The sequence below is a fragment of the Hippoglossus stenolepis genome, chromosome 7, assembly GCF_022539355.2.
Source record: "Hippoglossus stenolepis isolate QCI-W04-F060 chromosome 7, HSTE1.2, whole genome shotgun sequence".
Classification (NCBI taxonomy): Eukaryota; Metazoa; Chordata; class Actinopteri; order Pleuronectiformes; family Pleuronectidae; genus Hippoglossus; species Hippoglossus stenolepis.
Genome location: NC_061489.1, coordinates 21,407,097 through 21,422,793, shown reverse-complemented (window position 1 = coordinate 21,422,793; position 15,697 = coordinate 21,407,097). Strand labels below are relative to the sequence as shown.

The 15,697-nt window shown below is 43.4% G+C and overlaps 1 protein-coding gene across 3 annotated transcripts in view; it reads left to right on the top strand.

The window, feature by feature from the left end:
• slit3 (slit homolog 3 (Drosophila)) overlaps nucleotides 1–15,697 on the top strand; it is a 229,262-nt gene that overhangs the window by 209,770 nt on the left and 3,795 nt on the right. For all 3 annotated transcript variants that reach the window (XM_035161697.2, XM_035161698.2, XM_035161699.2), the window contains 6 exons: nucleotides 665–758; nucleotides 1,254–1,391; nucleotides 1,934–2,174; nucleotides 3,907–4,037; nucleotides 14,567–14,721; nucleotides 15,199–15,359. In XM_035161697.2, the coding sequence (XP_035017588.2) occupies nucleotides 665–758; nucleotides 1,254–1,391; nucleotides 1,934–2,174; nucleotides 3,907–4,037; nucleotides 14,567–14,721; nucleotides 15,199–15,359 (920 nt within the window). The remainder of the gene's footprint in view (nucleotides 1–664; nucleotides 759–1,253; nucleotides 1,392–1,933; nucleotides 2,175–3,906; nucleotides 4,038–14,566; nucleotides 14,722–15,198; nucleotides 15,360–15,697) is intronic.

Sequence of the window (15,697 nt, the reverse complement as noted above, 5' to 3'; positions counted from 1 at the left end):
AGACAGTCAGGCTGGTTTGATATGAAGGTGGTGGAGACAGACAGGGTGGAGGTGAGGCTGTAGAATCAGATTAAAGCAGCGAAAGAACCATGGAAATGTGTTTGACCTTCGTCAATCTGCTTTGACCAACTCCAGCCAGAACTTTAACACACGTTGTTCACCCATCTAAACCTCTGTGTGTGTGTGTGTGTGTGTGTGTGTGTGTGTGTGTGTGTGTGTGTGTGTGTGTGTGTGTGTGTGTGTGTGTGTGTGTGTGTGTGTGTGTGTGTGTGTGTGTGTGTGTGTGTGTGTGTGTGTGTGTGTGTTTCCCCCTGTACATTATCTGTGGCCTTGAACATGACAGACACATGTAAATTATCTTTTTTCCGCCCCTTGTTTTCTTAGTCTGTTCTTTCTTTTCCACGATCATTTGAAACTAATGGAGAAAGAAATGTTTGACTTTGTTTGTCAAAAGATTCACAAGGTTTTTTTTTATCTGACACATCAGTAGTGAGATATTTTCAGTGATGTCATCTTTTCTTCATATACAAGTTCACCTGGTTGATGTCATAATCCTACCATCTCAATCAAACCCAAACACACACACACTCAAACCTGTTGTTTCACATCCCATGATGACTGTCTTTAACCCGAAAGGAATACATTTCTCTCCCTCTGTCACCAGGTGACCTCTGCGAGGAGGTGGTTGACCCCTGTCTCCATGGTTTCGACCCCTGTCAGCATGACTCAAAGTGCGTCCATGTCGGCCGCAGTTACAGGTGAGTGACAGCTCCAAAGGAGGTCGGTGCTTAAAAGGGTCGGAGGTCAAAGACTTGAAAGTGACGACAAAGTGACAGGAACAGTCGGGTCACAGAGTTAAAAGCTTTTTAACCAAAGGGAATCTTAGTGATCTTTGTTAAACACGGCCGTCGTCAGACAAATACACATTAAGACAGACGCACATAAACACATCACTGAGGAGGACGGTGAAACACTTTAACACAAACCATATTGACTATATACCTCATATAGCAATGATACCGTCATAAGCCTTATACATGTGGCCTGTGAAAAGTGAAACCCCCCAAGTTTTGTGGTTAAAAACAAATGCAGAAAAAACATTTTAGTTTCTAGTTACCTCCTTGGCAGAGGTGAACACTTGGGCTGTGGAAAAGGACTTAAACCTGTCACCTCTTCAAAACATCTGTAATTATGAACCTAAGCCTATTACAGACACACACATTCATGCCATCCATATTTCCATGTCACTGTAGGTGCGACTGTTTGCCGGGATACGTGGGCCAACACTGCGAGCAGGACTATAATGATTGTCTGGAGAATAAGTGTCAACACGGAGCGGAGTGCGTCGACGCTGTCAACGGCTACACCTGCGTCTGTAAAGAGGGTTTCAGGTGAGAGTCATGGAAACAAATCACGGATGCAGCAAATCACAGCAGGGCACCAGGCTTGAAGGAGATGCAGATGGTGCTTCATAATCCGACACTTGACTGTCTGGACCTTCTGCATGTGTGTGTGTGTGTGTGTGTGTGTGTGTGTGTGTGTGTGTGTGTGTGTGTTGTGTGTTGTGTGTGGTTAATTACACCATGTACTGAGAGAGAAATAGACAGAGGAAGGAATTTATGCTGGAAATAAAGACAGCTGGAAAGATACTAAAAGATATTGCACGGGTAAAAATGAGGAAATTCAACGGAAAGTTCTGGATTTTAAAGATGCAAGAAGATCCAGGGGAAAACAAGTCGCTGTTAAATGTTATGTTGCTGATAAAACTTGTCTTATTCCCTCATATTGTGCATGCGGTCTCCACATGTAGCACCATTAGGCAAAATGCAGAACAAGTACTTAGCAACTTTTATCAGAAGCTACTGAAACAACAAACTGGCCAATTAAAGCTCTATAAATAAGTTATCTTCTGTTTAACCTCCTCCTCCCTTAGCGGGCTGTTCTGTGAGAACCCTCCACCAATGATCTTGCTGCAGACCAGCCCCTGCGACCACTCAGACTGCCAGAACAGCGCCCAGTGCCTGCTGGTTGCCGGGGAGCCCGTTTGCCGCTGCATGCCCGGTTTCTATGGCAACAAATGTGACAAGTTGGCCACCGCTCACTTCCTGGGTCGCGATGGGTACGTGGAGCTGCCCGGTGTGAAGCTTCGCCCCAACGCTCATATTTCATTACAGGTATGGTTGTGCTTTTAGTTTTAAATGGTAAAAATCCAATTTCCATACAGCAATAACAGGAACTTCCAACTCTGAGTACAAACCACCTTAATATCCTGCCTGAAGTGTTACCTTGCATAGTGCGGCTGGAGGTTTGAACGCACAAATCCATATTCTGCTGCGCTACATGGAAAATGATTTGGTTCTGTTTAAAATAGATCTATAAGTCGCTCAATTCAAGCCTATAGAGTTGCACGACTTAGTGCCGACGAAGCAAAGCAAACATCTGCTACACCCTCTGTTTCCATGTTACACACACACACACACACACACACACACACACACACACACACACACACACACACACACACACACACACACACACACACACACGCATGCTCCCTCATACAGACTATAAGTTTTGGACACTTGAGAGTCACGTCCTAATAGAGACATATATTTTTCCATTAGGAAATGAAAAAGTAAGTGAGTGAAAGAGAAACAGGAAAAGGAGGGCAGGCTAATTGATATTTACCACCTGTTTGGACCCGTGTGAGGGTGAGTGAATGTGTGTGTGTGTTTCTGCGCTCCTGCCAGGAGCTTTCAATGTCAGTGCCAAGGCTGTTAAAGCTCTACCAAGAACTCAGAGGCAGGAGAGAGAAAATGAAAAAGGGCCACGGCACTTCATAAATCACTGTATGTTTTTTTCACACTTCTTTCAGTCTGCCCAGTTCTGTCTTCACCCACTTCTCTAAATCTATCTCTCCTTCCATCTCCCTTCCCTCTCTCTCTCTCTCTTTTGTTTTCTACTCGTCTCCCTCGTCTTGTCCTCTCGGTCTCTTCTTCTCTCCAGCAGCTTGTTAGGAGGTGTTGACTTGGCTGTGCTCCACTGAAGCCAGAGTGTTAAGTGCTTGGCCCCTTGGCCCCATTTCCACTTGCTAGTTAGTTAGCTCTTAGCAGAGCACACAAGCAAGTGTGACATGGCAAGTGTGCCCGTGTGGGAGGGAGGAGCGAGCGACCTTGTTTTGGGACGTGTGTGGCAGAATTTACATTTTCTCCCCGTTTTCCTATATGCAGCGGTTTGACTTGCCATCTTGAATCAAAAGCAGGTTTTTATTTCTCTTTGATGTAGAGCTACGTCGACTCATTGCCAGCTATGTAGGTTGGCAACATGTGAGGTCAAACAATCACCACAACGCTACGACAGCCAACGGTAAAGAAGCGGAGCAGAGCATTAGACAAAACATGCCACCGGGTTTTAAAGCTTCTACAACAAGCTGGTTTTTGTTATTTGTTGCAATGGCCGTCAGTGAAGCTGCTGTCAGACCTGCACTTGAATATTATTCTCCTGAAATTGTACTGAGGGGCTGTGTGTGACAACGCAAACGCCAGAGTCAGAGGCTCCAGACGTTCTCTGCAGTTTTTCCTGCCAGCTCCCGAGTAATTTATACATCATGTCCTCTGCCTCCTTCGTGCTCTTCACAGACGCCACCCCTGCCTGAATGTTCCCGATTTTCCTGAAGTGTTTCTGTTGTTGTGAACACGTCTGACCTGGACAATCTGCTGCTGAGTTCTTCATGCTCATGAGATTGTTTTTCAAAAAACATGTAATCAGTGCATTTACAAGAAGATACAGGATCTGTATGAATTTACTATGCTGAGGAAGTTGGTATTTATTCAGAGATCCATCTACTGTTATATGTTCTTTATTTAATTTCTTCAATCTTTATTTCTCATCCGACTTTGTCTCCAGGTGTCCACGGATAAAGACAACGGTATTTTGTTGTATAAGGAGGACCACGACCCTCTGGCACTGGAGCTTTACCAGGGACACATCCGACTCATCTACGACATTGCCAACTACCCACCAACCACAGTGTACAGGTAGGCACCACCGTATTTATACACACACACAGTTAAATGAGTCTTATTTTGCATTGGATTTAAATAATACAGAGGTGTATAACATTCACAAGATACAAGTGTTACAGAGACTCAGGGTAGCACAAGGGTTCTTCAGAGTACAAAGTACACACACTACTCACCGACAAGCAAAGGGTCCAGGGATCACAGGTTTCTTTACACAGTTCTTTGAGGACATTTCAGTGGGTGCCGATTTGAACATAAATCCACTCAGCGTTTTCTTCCTCACACACACACACTGAGAGTTTCAGATCCATATCTGAGCACCTCCCTCAACAAACAAACATGAACTTCCTTTACAATCCAGACCAGACAGTCGTGTCCTTGACAGAAACCAACAGAAGACGATCAAACACTGGAAACAAAAGCTTGTTCACTCGCTGTGAGTCTTGTATATTATACAACCAACACAGTTCATTGAGTTAAACACACAGTAATGGAAAAATAAATCAACTCATGATGATGTTTATACTTGTCCCTCATATATCCTTTTAGGGTTTTTATGCAACATAAGTAGTTGTGTTACTTAATAAACAAACAAGAAAAAACTACTTAAAACAATGACCATACAACATGTGGGGAAACCACAAAAAGAATCAAGCACACAAACACGGCACAAAGTCACTAATTCTCTCATCTCATTCTCATCCTATTCATTAACGTGATCAAATCTGAAAAAAGTTCCATCCACACAACCTTCATTATACAAACTTTCTCCAGACGAGAACACAAAAATAACTACAAACGCTCAAACAAGCAAAATCTGCACTTTGCGAGGCGTGAGTAAGAATCTCAGTTTCAGTGACTTGAAACACTGTTCGCATGTGGATGAGGATCAAACACTGGAAAGAGTTGGTTTTGCTTAACATCTTCCTCATTGTGAACAGTGTCCGAGACGACTCAGCATCTAATCCACGTCTCTGTTAGAGGTGAAACCATCACTATAAAAAAATATAACCCTCCATATATTTAGAGCAGAGGTCTGATAAAAATCACAAATATCTCCAGAGTTGTTTATTTCAGAAAATAAGATGAACAAGCTTATTTTCACAAAAACTCTGTGTTGTTGCTGAGGAGGCTTTTTAACAGATTCATGAGCCAGAGGGGTCATGGACGTCTCTCAGCTCGTAAAAAAACACTGTATATAATAACTCAACAAAATTCTTTCCAACACACCTCACAAAACCGCTTGTTTCTGAAAAACAGAAACAGTGAGAGAGACTGTGCACATGTCCATCTTGGTCTGGTGGTGATTGGCTCGTATTGATTCTGTCTGCTTCTCTGTCTGCACTGTCTCGCTGAAAGAAAGAGACGTCAGAAGGGACATATAATAAAATAATCAATATCATAATGTGTCAAGGTTGTAATGTTAGCACAGACAATGCTGCACTTCATTTATCAACAGCAATAATTCAGTGTCTCTGTTAAGGAGTTTATGTTTGTATATGTTTGTTTGTTAGTTAGCTGGATTACACAGAAACTACTCAAATGAAGACATTTTGTGGAGGGTGTGGAGCGACCCAACCAGCAGATCCAGCTTGCATTGCATTGATGGGGAGTTTTTTAATTCATGGCACTTGACAAAAAAAAACTGACATGTTTAGGGGACTGATATTTATGAGTGTGTGCAATTCGGTGCAGATCCAAATAAAAGTCTGGATCTAGTGATTTAAATGTGGTTTCAGGAGGTGACTGTTGGGCCTTGGAGGTATGAACTCTCTTGAGTGCCACTCTAGCCACCACATGTATTTGACCAGTGACCAAAAATACTATTGGCAAGATGATTGTCCCCTCACGTGTGCAAGGAAGACCTTCACATACTCATCTATCATTGTAATACAGAAGAGGAGAGGTTTATTGCACAAGGCAGCCAGAGGGCAACACTGTGCCAGTCCAAATACAACTGAAGTTTCCAGAGTTTCTTACATTGGCAGATATTGGAAGATGTTTAAGGCTGAAAACTCACTTCCAGCATGTAGTCCCACACGGAAAGGAACAAAATAAAAACTTCAACCTGAAAAAGCAAAAATATGAAGTGCAACAGGAAGCGGCCAAGTTTGAAGGATATTTGATGCCAATTACTGTGAAACACTAGCAACGACAATACCGTGGCATGAGATCATCCTGACCGATGACTCATTTTTATGGCAGTTATAGCAAGGTATGAAAATGTATTTTACATTATTATATAAATATTGGATATGATCTTTTTTAACCACTTTTGAATGATCACAGCAGTCAGTGTAATAATGCCAGCTGCAAATGAAGGAAGGGAGGAGGGAGCGAGACATATGTTAGTGTAATTAAATGAATTAAGGAAGAGAGGGAGGAGAGAGGAAGGTGGAGAAACCAGGGAGAGAGTTTATTTCTTTTTCTTTTACTCTCCTTTCTTCTTTTTATATATTTCAGTCAGTGATTCTGTTAGAATGTGATGTCTGGCTTTGTGGTTTTGGCTTGGCTCTCTTCTCTTGTCCCCGTGGGTAGAGACAAGGTCACAGAAGGAAGGGGGCTTTTAGCCGTACTGCGTCTGATGATGATGATGTCTGCTCGTAACAAATTTGACTGTGGGATTAGGACATTACCTCATATTACAAATCCTGCAAGTAGCTGTGGACGAAGAATATTGAAGCCACAGTTTAGTATTTCAAGGTCCAGACTGTTTCAGCAACAGATATTTCACATATGATTCATGTTTTTCTATGCATCCTTTCAGAATATGTATTTTCAAAAATCACATGTAGAGGAAAATAGACATATACAAATTATATTTCGAATTATTCTGCTTTAATTGGGGTTTATTCTGCAGTACGTTTTTCTAAGTGTGAATGCTGGCTTAATTAAGGAATTTAATTAAGGCAGTGGACACGATGTGGTTCTGTATGCTGAATTTAGTGTCTGCACACATGAACGTGCATCGTCCACACATGCTGTCCACTCGGCCATCAGTATAAGGCTGTACCTGTAGGGTGATATTGCCGGTGTTGTAAAGCGATGAACATATTCAACAGGGTTTCAGAGGTGTTTACGATATCGGTTGTTCACAGTTATGCCTCTGCTGTTATAGAAACTGATTTAGTTCCATTCTTACAACAGGCAAGTCAGATATTCTGTGTTGTCTTGAGTGGATCTAACCCTATGCACTGGTTTTACTTAGTTTAGTTTGCAGCTTTGTGTTGGTGCATGTGAACTCTGCTCACTGTCTTCATTGACCTCTCGTAAACTGATGTATTCACTCAGCTGTATTTTAATAATCTCTGATGCCATGTGTAGGTGAATTTCTTTTCCGTTATCCGCCTCCAGGGAGGCTACAGCTCAGGGTCAGCTGCGGAGCCGCAGCCCTGGAGCTGGTGGAGAGCATGACCTGATTATGGAGACTCCAGCAGGGCAGATGTATACCAATAGATCATCTGCGTAGAAAGACAGTTTTACAGGTCATAAAAACAACTGCCACCCTGTCCAGTCCATGTACTGTGCTGTAGGATTCTGTTGCCTGTGCACTTTCCATTTCTGCAGTTCGATTATGTTTCCTCTCATAAACGTAGAAACCACTTTATCCCAATCATGACCTTAAGCTGAATATTAGTGCTCACTGTACATGACACATGGTGAGAGGCAAGAGGAAGCGATGGTTTGAGAGGAAGGAAGGATAGAATGAAGGAATGGAAACGATGGGGCGAATCTAATTAGACACTGGCACAGACGAGGAGGGGTGGAGGTCTGGGTTGAAAAGGTTGAAGAGGAGAGAGATGAGAAGAGGCAGACGAGATGTATGGATACGCAGAGAATGAGAGACAGACGTACGTGTAGAGACAGAAGACGTGAATGAAGAAGCTTTCAACATGACAAAGAGATAACTGGGTAGAATCGGTTGCCCGCCAGAGGAGAAACAGGAGGGGTAAAACAGATGGATAGAAGCCGCCAAAATGAAAAGACCACAAGACACGGTTGAACGGTGGGATGAATGAGAGAGGAGCGAGGGATGGAGTGAAAGAGGGGGAAGAACAGAAGGGAAAAGTAAACCACAGAGTGAGTCAGGGAATTATCCCTGTCTGGTCTTGTTAACTTGACACGGGCCACGCCTGGTGAAGGGGGACAGACGGACAGACGTAGTTTAAGAAATACTGAGAGAAGCCGACAAAATGAAAGTGTAAAAGAAAGACAGATGAAGAGAGAGGGCGCACAGTAGCTTGGAAAGGAAAGATCGAATGAGATATAATCGTGTTAGTTTGTTAGTGTTACACTGGGAGACAATGGGGCAATAGAGGGACATATACAACCGTCCAGAAGAAGGAGTGACGAGGAACAATTTGGGATTTAAAGCGAGAGACAGAAACAGAGTTCCATAGAATCCAACCATGTCTGAGCCCAACGCTATGCGCTAAGTAAACACTGCCTGTATGTTTTGTTTAGCATTAGCAGTCTGGAAGAAGACAGGGCCCTGCTCCAAACCTGGTACTCGTTTTACCACAGGCCTCTATGTATCCCTCTGTGTGTGCCATTTTTTTTATGACGGGTCTGATCATTGCAAAGGGCCTATCTTATCTGCCTTCATTTGGAAATACATGGTAAACTGACTCAAGACACATGATGAGGTAGTTCACAGCACAATGTCCTACCTCCGTTAAACTGACACTGTCCAGAGTGGCCTAAGTCTTTAACCACCACAAAGGCAGCGCAGCAATCCTGGCAGATCCCGAAAACATGGCACTGTCCGCTCAGTTACTGTGGTCGTACAGCGGAGAGCCAGGGACCGGTGCCAGTCCCCGGGATGTTTTCTGAGCGATCCCTGCTTTGGTTATCTTGTGAAGAAACCCGAGAGGCAGAGAGGGCGCTGTGTTCCAGCCATTTTTTCACAGCGAGCTGAAATGTGGCAGTCAAGCCGAGACCAATACACACAACAGTAAAACTAATGCTTGTGAAAGGGCAACAGTTAAAATGTGGCTTTGACAGATTTGATCATGTTTAATGTGTGATGTTGTGCTTGTTGGACGCCTACATCAGAGAAATCAGGTCTGCACAGTGTTACTCAGCAAAGTAGATTGTGTGTCTCAATGAGGGCTAACAATTGTGTTGAATCCCGTGCAATCAATGAAATTGAATATGTATTGCCCACATTCACAAATCACAATTTTCTTCATAGGGCTTAACAATCTCTGCAAAGTGCGACATCCAGCCACTGCTGCTACAGAAAGATCCTCGGGGAAACATTGCATTGTATATCTAAACAAATTAGTTGTTATCGTAATCCAGGATCAGCTGCCACCACGGCACCGAGGCTCTTAAAAGGAAAAGTTTAAAGCCCACTCTTAAACGTAGAGAGTGTCATATAAGTCATTTGGACAGTAATTTAAATCCTGCGTTATTTACATTCATCACACAGTCTCCCTCTTTACCGCCCTTGCTAGTTCATCGCTGCATTTCTTGGCACATTACAACCACCTGTAGATCACTGGAATAGTTTGCAACCATTGGCAGGAATGTGCGTTAGCTCACCCAAGTATAAGGACCCACTCGTAAAAAAGCACTAATAGACATTGAGTTTTTAGAGGTGAAACACTTCCCTCGATATACGTTTATGTTTGTGCTATAAAAGAGAGACATGGAGCTGGAGAAAGAAGCCTGCAGCTTATACACGTAGATCCAGGTATACACATGTACATATACGTGCTCTGCATGGAAACAAGCAGAAACAATGACTATATACACTTTAGACACAAGCACACCCGCCCAGATCACATCCAGACAGGAGGTATGACCCACTGTGAAACAGAAAATTGGATAAGAAAATAGACCAAAAGAAATGGAGGGATACGACAGAGGAGGAAGGATGTCAGCAGGGTGGACGTAAAGATGCAGAGGTTTAAACCAGAAGGAATGATAATGAGAAACATGCAGTAAATGTGTGGATGTGGTGGAAGAGAGAAGAGGAATGGGGAGAGAGTGACAGTACAAGTCTTTCACTCTGCACGTATTAGCAAAAGATGAAAGGTTAAGCATGCCCTGTGTGTGTGTGTGTGTATGCGTGCATGCGCGTGTTATGGGGAGGTTGGAATGTGTGTTTGTTGTGTATTAATATGCTGCCCTTTATTAAATGCCATATAATCTCCCATCGGGTCAAAGACGGCACATCTACTGTTATTCATCAGCGAGTGACAGAGGGGGGGGGGGTGCAGGGATGGATGGGTACATGAAAGGAGGATGATAAAGAAAGGCGGACCGTGGAAGCAATGGATGGATAAGTGGAGAGAGAGGAGACAGAGAAGAGACAGAAGTTGGGTGAGGAGGGATGGAGATGGATGGTTGGACTGAGGAAGATGAAAGTGGGGGGTGTTGGAAAGAATGGAAAGAGGAAGAGATGATTCCAAAAAAGAGAGAATACAGGAGAAACATATGTTGTAATGAACGTACCAATCAAAGTAACTTCTTTCTGTTTCACTCAACATTATGTGAGTTCAAGGGCCAATGAAGTAATGAAACTTAACACTTGAATGGCATTCAGTCTGTGAGTAGAGCTCATACCTCTGCTAAGCCCCAACAGGCCCATTCAGTCAAGCTGCACGAACTCAAACCCACTCAGATAAAAGTTCCCTAAGTACGTCTGATTTTATTCATCAAGATCCACAAATGATTCTTTGGGAAAAACTGGTGAAAAAGTAAAAATAAACATCATGCGATGTTCAAGAAATTGGAAGAGAGATCTTTCTTGGCCCATGTCCCATCCTTCCACCGAGATTTGTGCAAATCTGTTCATTAGTTTTCTCATAAAAACAAATGGTCTGTATTTATATAGAGCTTTTCCAGTCTCGACTTTACAGTACAGTTTGGCCATTCACCCATTCTGTGCAGCTATATGTGCAGCCCTCTCTCTACCACACATCACTCACACACAGCCATCAGGGGCAATTTGGGGTTCAGTGTCTTGCCCAAGGACACTTCGGCATGTGGAACGAGGGGAGCCGGGGATCGAACCCACTCTACCTCCTGAGCCACCGCCCACAACAAACCAACCGACAAACAAACAAAAATGAACAGGGGTGACAACTTAAACTCCTTGGCAGAGGTAATGAATGTTAAAGAATAATATCAGTGTTGTATTATCTTTAAATGCCAGTTGTGTTGCAGACAAACTTTACTATTACATCTATACAACAGAACAGCAGTTATACTAGCAGAGTTCTCATTTGGCTGTAATGTGGTTACAACAGACATGCCCCCAGGACATCACAGGTCTGAAAGGTTCAAAGATTTTGATATTGAAACCTTCTCTTCCTGAAACAACAAGCTCTTATATCTGAAGCCCGACATCAAAACACCAAACTGCTCCCGAAAAACACAGATTTCATTCAAACTGCCCTGCTCAGGTTTCATGAAAGAAAAGAGGCTAAACGGTGAAGGGGGCACAGTTTTCAGTAGCTGCCGTCTCAGCAGGGACTAATTGAGGTTACCGCGGCAATCTGGGACCGGGATGCCTGTCTGCTGAACATCATTTTAATCAGTTCGGTCTGTTCCGCACATACAAGCATAAACACACACAAGTAAATATATGAAATACTGATTCAAACATATCAACGCTAATGGACGGACACACATAAATGTATGTTGTATAAACACATGTGCATGATCTCATAAAGACAAAACCACATACACATTCACAAACACACAATCAGACTCATCCACGTGTGCACGTACACACACGAGCCACAAATGTGGTTTAAAAACATTGTAACCAAATGATAGCGTTGCCTAATTGGATTTAACAGTGTAAGTGGATCTGTGCTGTTGTTTAGAATCCAAATTTTCTTTTTTTTTCAGTTTGAGATAAAGTCAATGACCTGTAATTACTTCTGGTTTGTATTTGATCCTTTTATATAGAAAATTTAAAAAAGGCCAGGTTTTGTTTTTAGGAAATTGTTTTTTAGCCAAGTTTATATATGTTTAGAGAGTGTGTGTGTGTGTGTGTGTGTGTGTGTGTGTGTGTGTGTGTGTGTGTGTGTGTGTGTGTGTGTGTGTGTGTGTGTGTGTGTGTGTTTGTTTCTGGACTGACAGGAAATTGTCGTCCCTTGTGGGTTTGGCCGAACGCAGGGGGAGTAGGAGAGAGAGAGGGAGAGGCCACTGAAATCTGCCACGGCCGTGTGTTTGTTTTTAATGAAACTCCATAATGGGCTTTTTTTTTACTAATACACAGTACTAACAGCCAAATGCTTCAAAGAGCCTGAAACACACACACACAGACAGACACACACTCTCACACACACACACACACATTCAAATATACTGTAATGGTTCATTAACAAAAGTGTAAAGGCTTAAAATATAAATTCACACTGGTGTTGATGAAGAGCATATTTATATATCTGTATTTATACCTACAATCATGCACAGGTTACACACACACACCCACACACACGCTCATGCACTGTTCATTTGTCATCTACTGCCACCTAGTGGAGCTGTAGTCTCACAGCAGGTTCAGTGGTGTGTGTGTGTGTGTGTGTGTGTGTGTGTGTGTGTGTGTGTGTGTGTGTGTGTGTGTGTGTGTGTGTGTGTGTGTGTGTGTGTGTGTGTGTGTGTGTGTGTGTGTGTGTGTGTGTGTGTGTCAAACCTGTGCAAAAACATCTCTTTGAGAATGTCTTCAGCTGTGTGAGCTGCTTGTTTTATTTAACTTTCCAGACACTTGACCAAATTGAAAAGGGGATGAAGAGCTTCTGGGATGAAAGCTGAGAACCTTCAGGAGCGAAACAGGAGTAGAAATAACTGTTGGACGGTGTTAGGGAGGGAGAGGAGTAGACAGCAGAGAATAAAAAAAGATGAGGAGAAACCAGGGAGGACAAAGAAGCTGAGCAGCAGGAAGTGCAGAAATGAGGAAAAGAAGAGAAGGATGGGAGAAAATGAAAGAGAGGGAAAATAAAGTAAAGATAAAGAGGAGGATGCAGAGGTTGAATCGTTCAGACCATCATCCTGCGTCGATGCAGCCGGCTGTTAGGGACCGTTATTAGATTACATGGCTCCTAATGGAAACCATGTTTGTGTCTCTGTCGGGTCGACCATGAAGTAGCAGCTCTTGTTTTAGAAACCACCAGATAAATGCAGCACTGCGCTGATGTCCAGGAGAACATGTTCACTCACTGCAGAGGCTGGAGGCTTCACGTTAAACAATAAAAAGCTTTTTTTAAATATCTAAATATGTTTTTCTTTGTGGTGTAAACCCGTCCACAGAAGGTTCCACCAATTCAAAACCTTAAAAGTTATATAATTAGTTTACATACGCATAATTTCTTAATGATCAGTTCTTCCTCTTTCATCTTTTACTCCTTCTTCTGCTCTATCTCCTTATTGTTCTACGTCTGTAGACGTCCCTCTGGCCCGCCTCCAGAACTCACAATCCTGCTCCATTGGCTGTTAATGTAACATCACTGTAATCCGATCACTCTATAAACAGCTGTCAGTCAAAGCTGACTCGAGGCTCCTCAGCTCGTTTAGCCGTCGAGCGGCTGCAGACAAAAGGCTGTATTGTCTGTGTGTTTATCTGTGGGAGTCTGGAGCAGACCACCAACGGAAAGAGTGGCTTCACTTGTTCTTTTGTCTTTTTGATGTTTTGCTTGTTTTCTGCGGGTCCGCGGGAAGGAAGGAAGAACTTGGGTGAACGGAGGCACAGTCAACTTTACCACCCCTCCATCCACCTCTCTTTCCCACTCCGTCTCTCGCCCGCGCTCCCTCTCCCCCTTTTGGCCGAGCCAAACCACTGTCTCTATAGCTGTCTGTCTCCCCTCCAGCAAAAACCACTTAGTGGGAAATCTCAGACTCACACTCTTATATACAACACACACACACACACACACACACACACACACACACACACACACACACACACACACACACACACACACTGTAACCAGGGTCAGACGTGGTGCAAAGGGTCATGATCCTGGATCTTTGCAGGCTCCTCTTCAGTGGAAACAACAATTATCTCAGAGTATCAGAGCTTTACTAACAAAACGTCTTTCTACAACTCAAGGGTCTAAACAGACTGAGTCTGCCCATTAAATGGAATCTAGTGAATTTAGTTTTCTGAATATACTCTCGCCCCGAGGCACAGATCCATCAGAATAAGAATACTCGTGAGCTTTGTAGGGATCCATTCTGGGCCCCATGTTAAAAAAAAAACCATGGCCTGGTCCAATCTTAATCTCTCCCAAAAGAAAAAGTGTAGAGACGATCTGGTTTATATCAGAGAAACATTTCAACACAGGTTTCGATCAGTTTTTAATTCATTTAGCTTGGTCCGTTTGCAAAAACAACAAAACAAAGGGGAGAAAGTTTGACTTGAAAATGTCGGGAGTCTGTTTTGTGTCTGGCGTTTTCATTTTGGTCCATCAAGGTTTTTCTTCACTAATTCTCCCATCTGGTGCAGAATTCAACAGTAATTTGTCACGACAGGAAGCATTCTGAAAATCTCTCCTTCCTTTTCTCTGTGTTCATGTTTGTGACAGCGTGGAGTCGGTGAACGATGGACTTTTCCACATGGTTGAGCTGCTGATTCAGAACCGGTCGCTGAGCCTGGTGGTGGATAACGGAGCCCCCAAGAGCCTGGGCAAGCTGGCTCGCCAGCCGTCTGTCGACCACAACACTCAGCTTTACATAGGAGGTACGTGCACATACAGATATTCTGCCCTCTGATGACTTCTCGTGGTCGTAAACACGTTTGTCCTGCTGCTGCATACAGTATAGTGTCGCCCACTATATGAACGCAGACTAAATCGCAGCACGAGATGTGGATAAGTGTTGGAGAATTGTTTTTGTTCAACTTTTTCCTCGAAAACATGGGAAGACGTGTCTCTGAGAACTTTTCCTCAAGTGCTTGAAAGAAACATTGTTATTGTGCAATAGTGAGAGCTGTGCTGAGAGATTCTTGCTGGAACATTGTATCTTGTAACTCAGAATGAAGCCAGAGATACTGTAAAGGAAGAAGTATATTAATCAAGCAATCCTCCTCTCACCCCTCCTTTTCCTTAAATTCTTCCCATTCTTTAATCCCACATTGTTCTTCCCCCCTCCCCAACAATTTATCTTTATTCTCATCGTTGTTTTTCCACCTCCTCCTGTCTCGCTCTTCATTTCCCAGGCGTTCCTTCTCAAGTGGTGGCCTTGGGTCTACGTCCAGGCCCCGACCGTTCTCCTCAGGCCTTTTACGGCTGCATCCACAATGTCCGAATCAATGGGGAGCCTCAAGATCTGAATCACAGAGCCATGGGAGGAGGGCGATCCCAGGGAGTCGAGAGCAAGGTAACCACATGGCGGAAGATTCTTTGTAGCCACATGTGGTGATTTACGAGTGTTCTACAGGGGAAACCCTTTAGCCGTACGTGTGCCCCGTTAGCAACATATCAGCAAAGTTAGGTTTTGCAAGAGAGAGGAAGTCTGATACAGATCCTAATGTGGAGAGGAGCAGCCTCTGTGACCCTGAGTTGTTAAACAGCCGTCAGTTAGTGTCAGGAGGTTCAAACCCAAGGAACAGATGTCCTCTCTGTTTTTATCCTGGACTTACATGTAGTTTTCATGCATTATTAAACTGTTTATATCTGTGAGTGAGCCGAGGACGTTGACTGACCCTACTTTCTCCC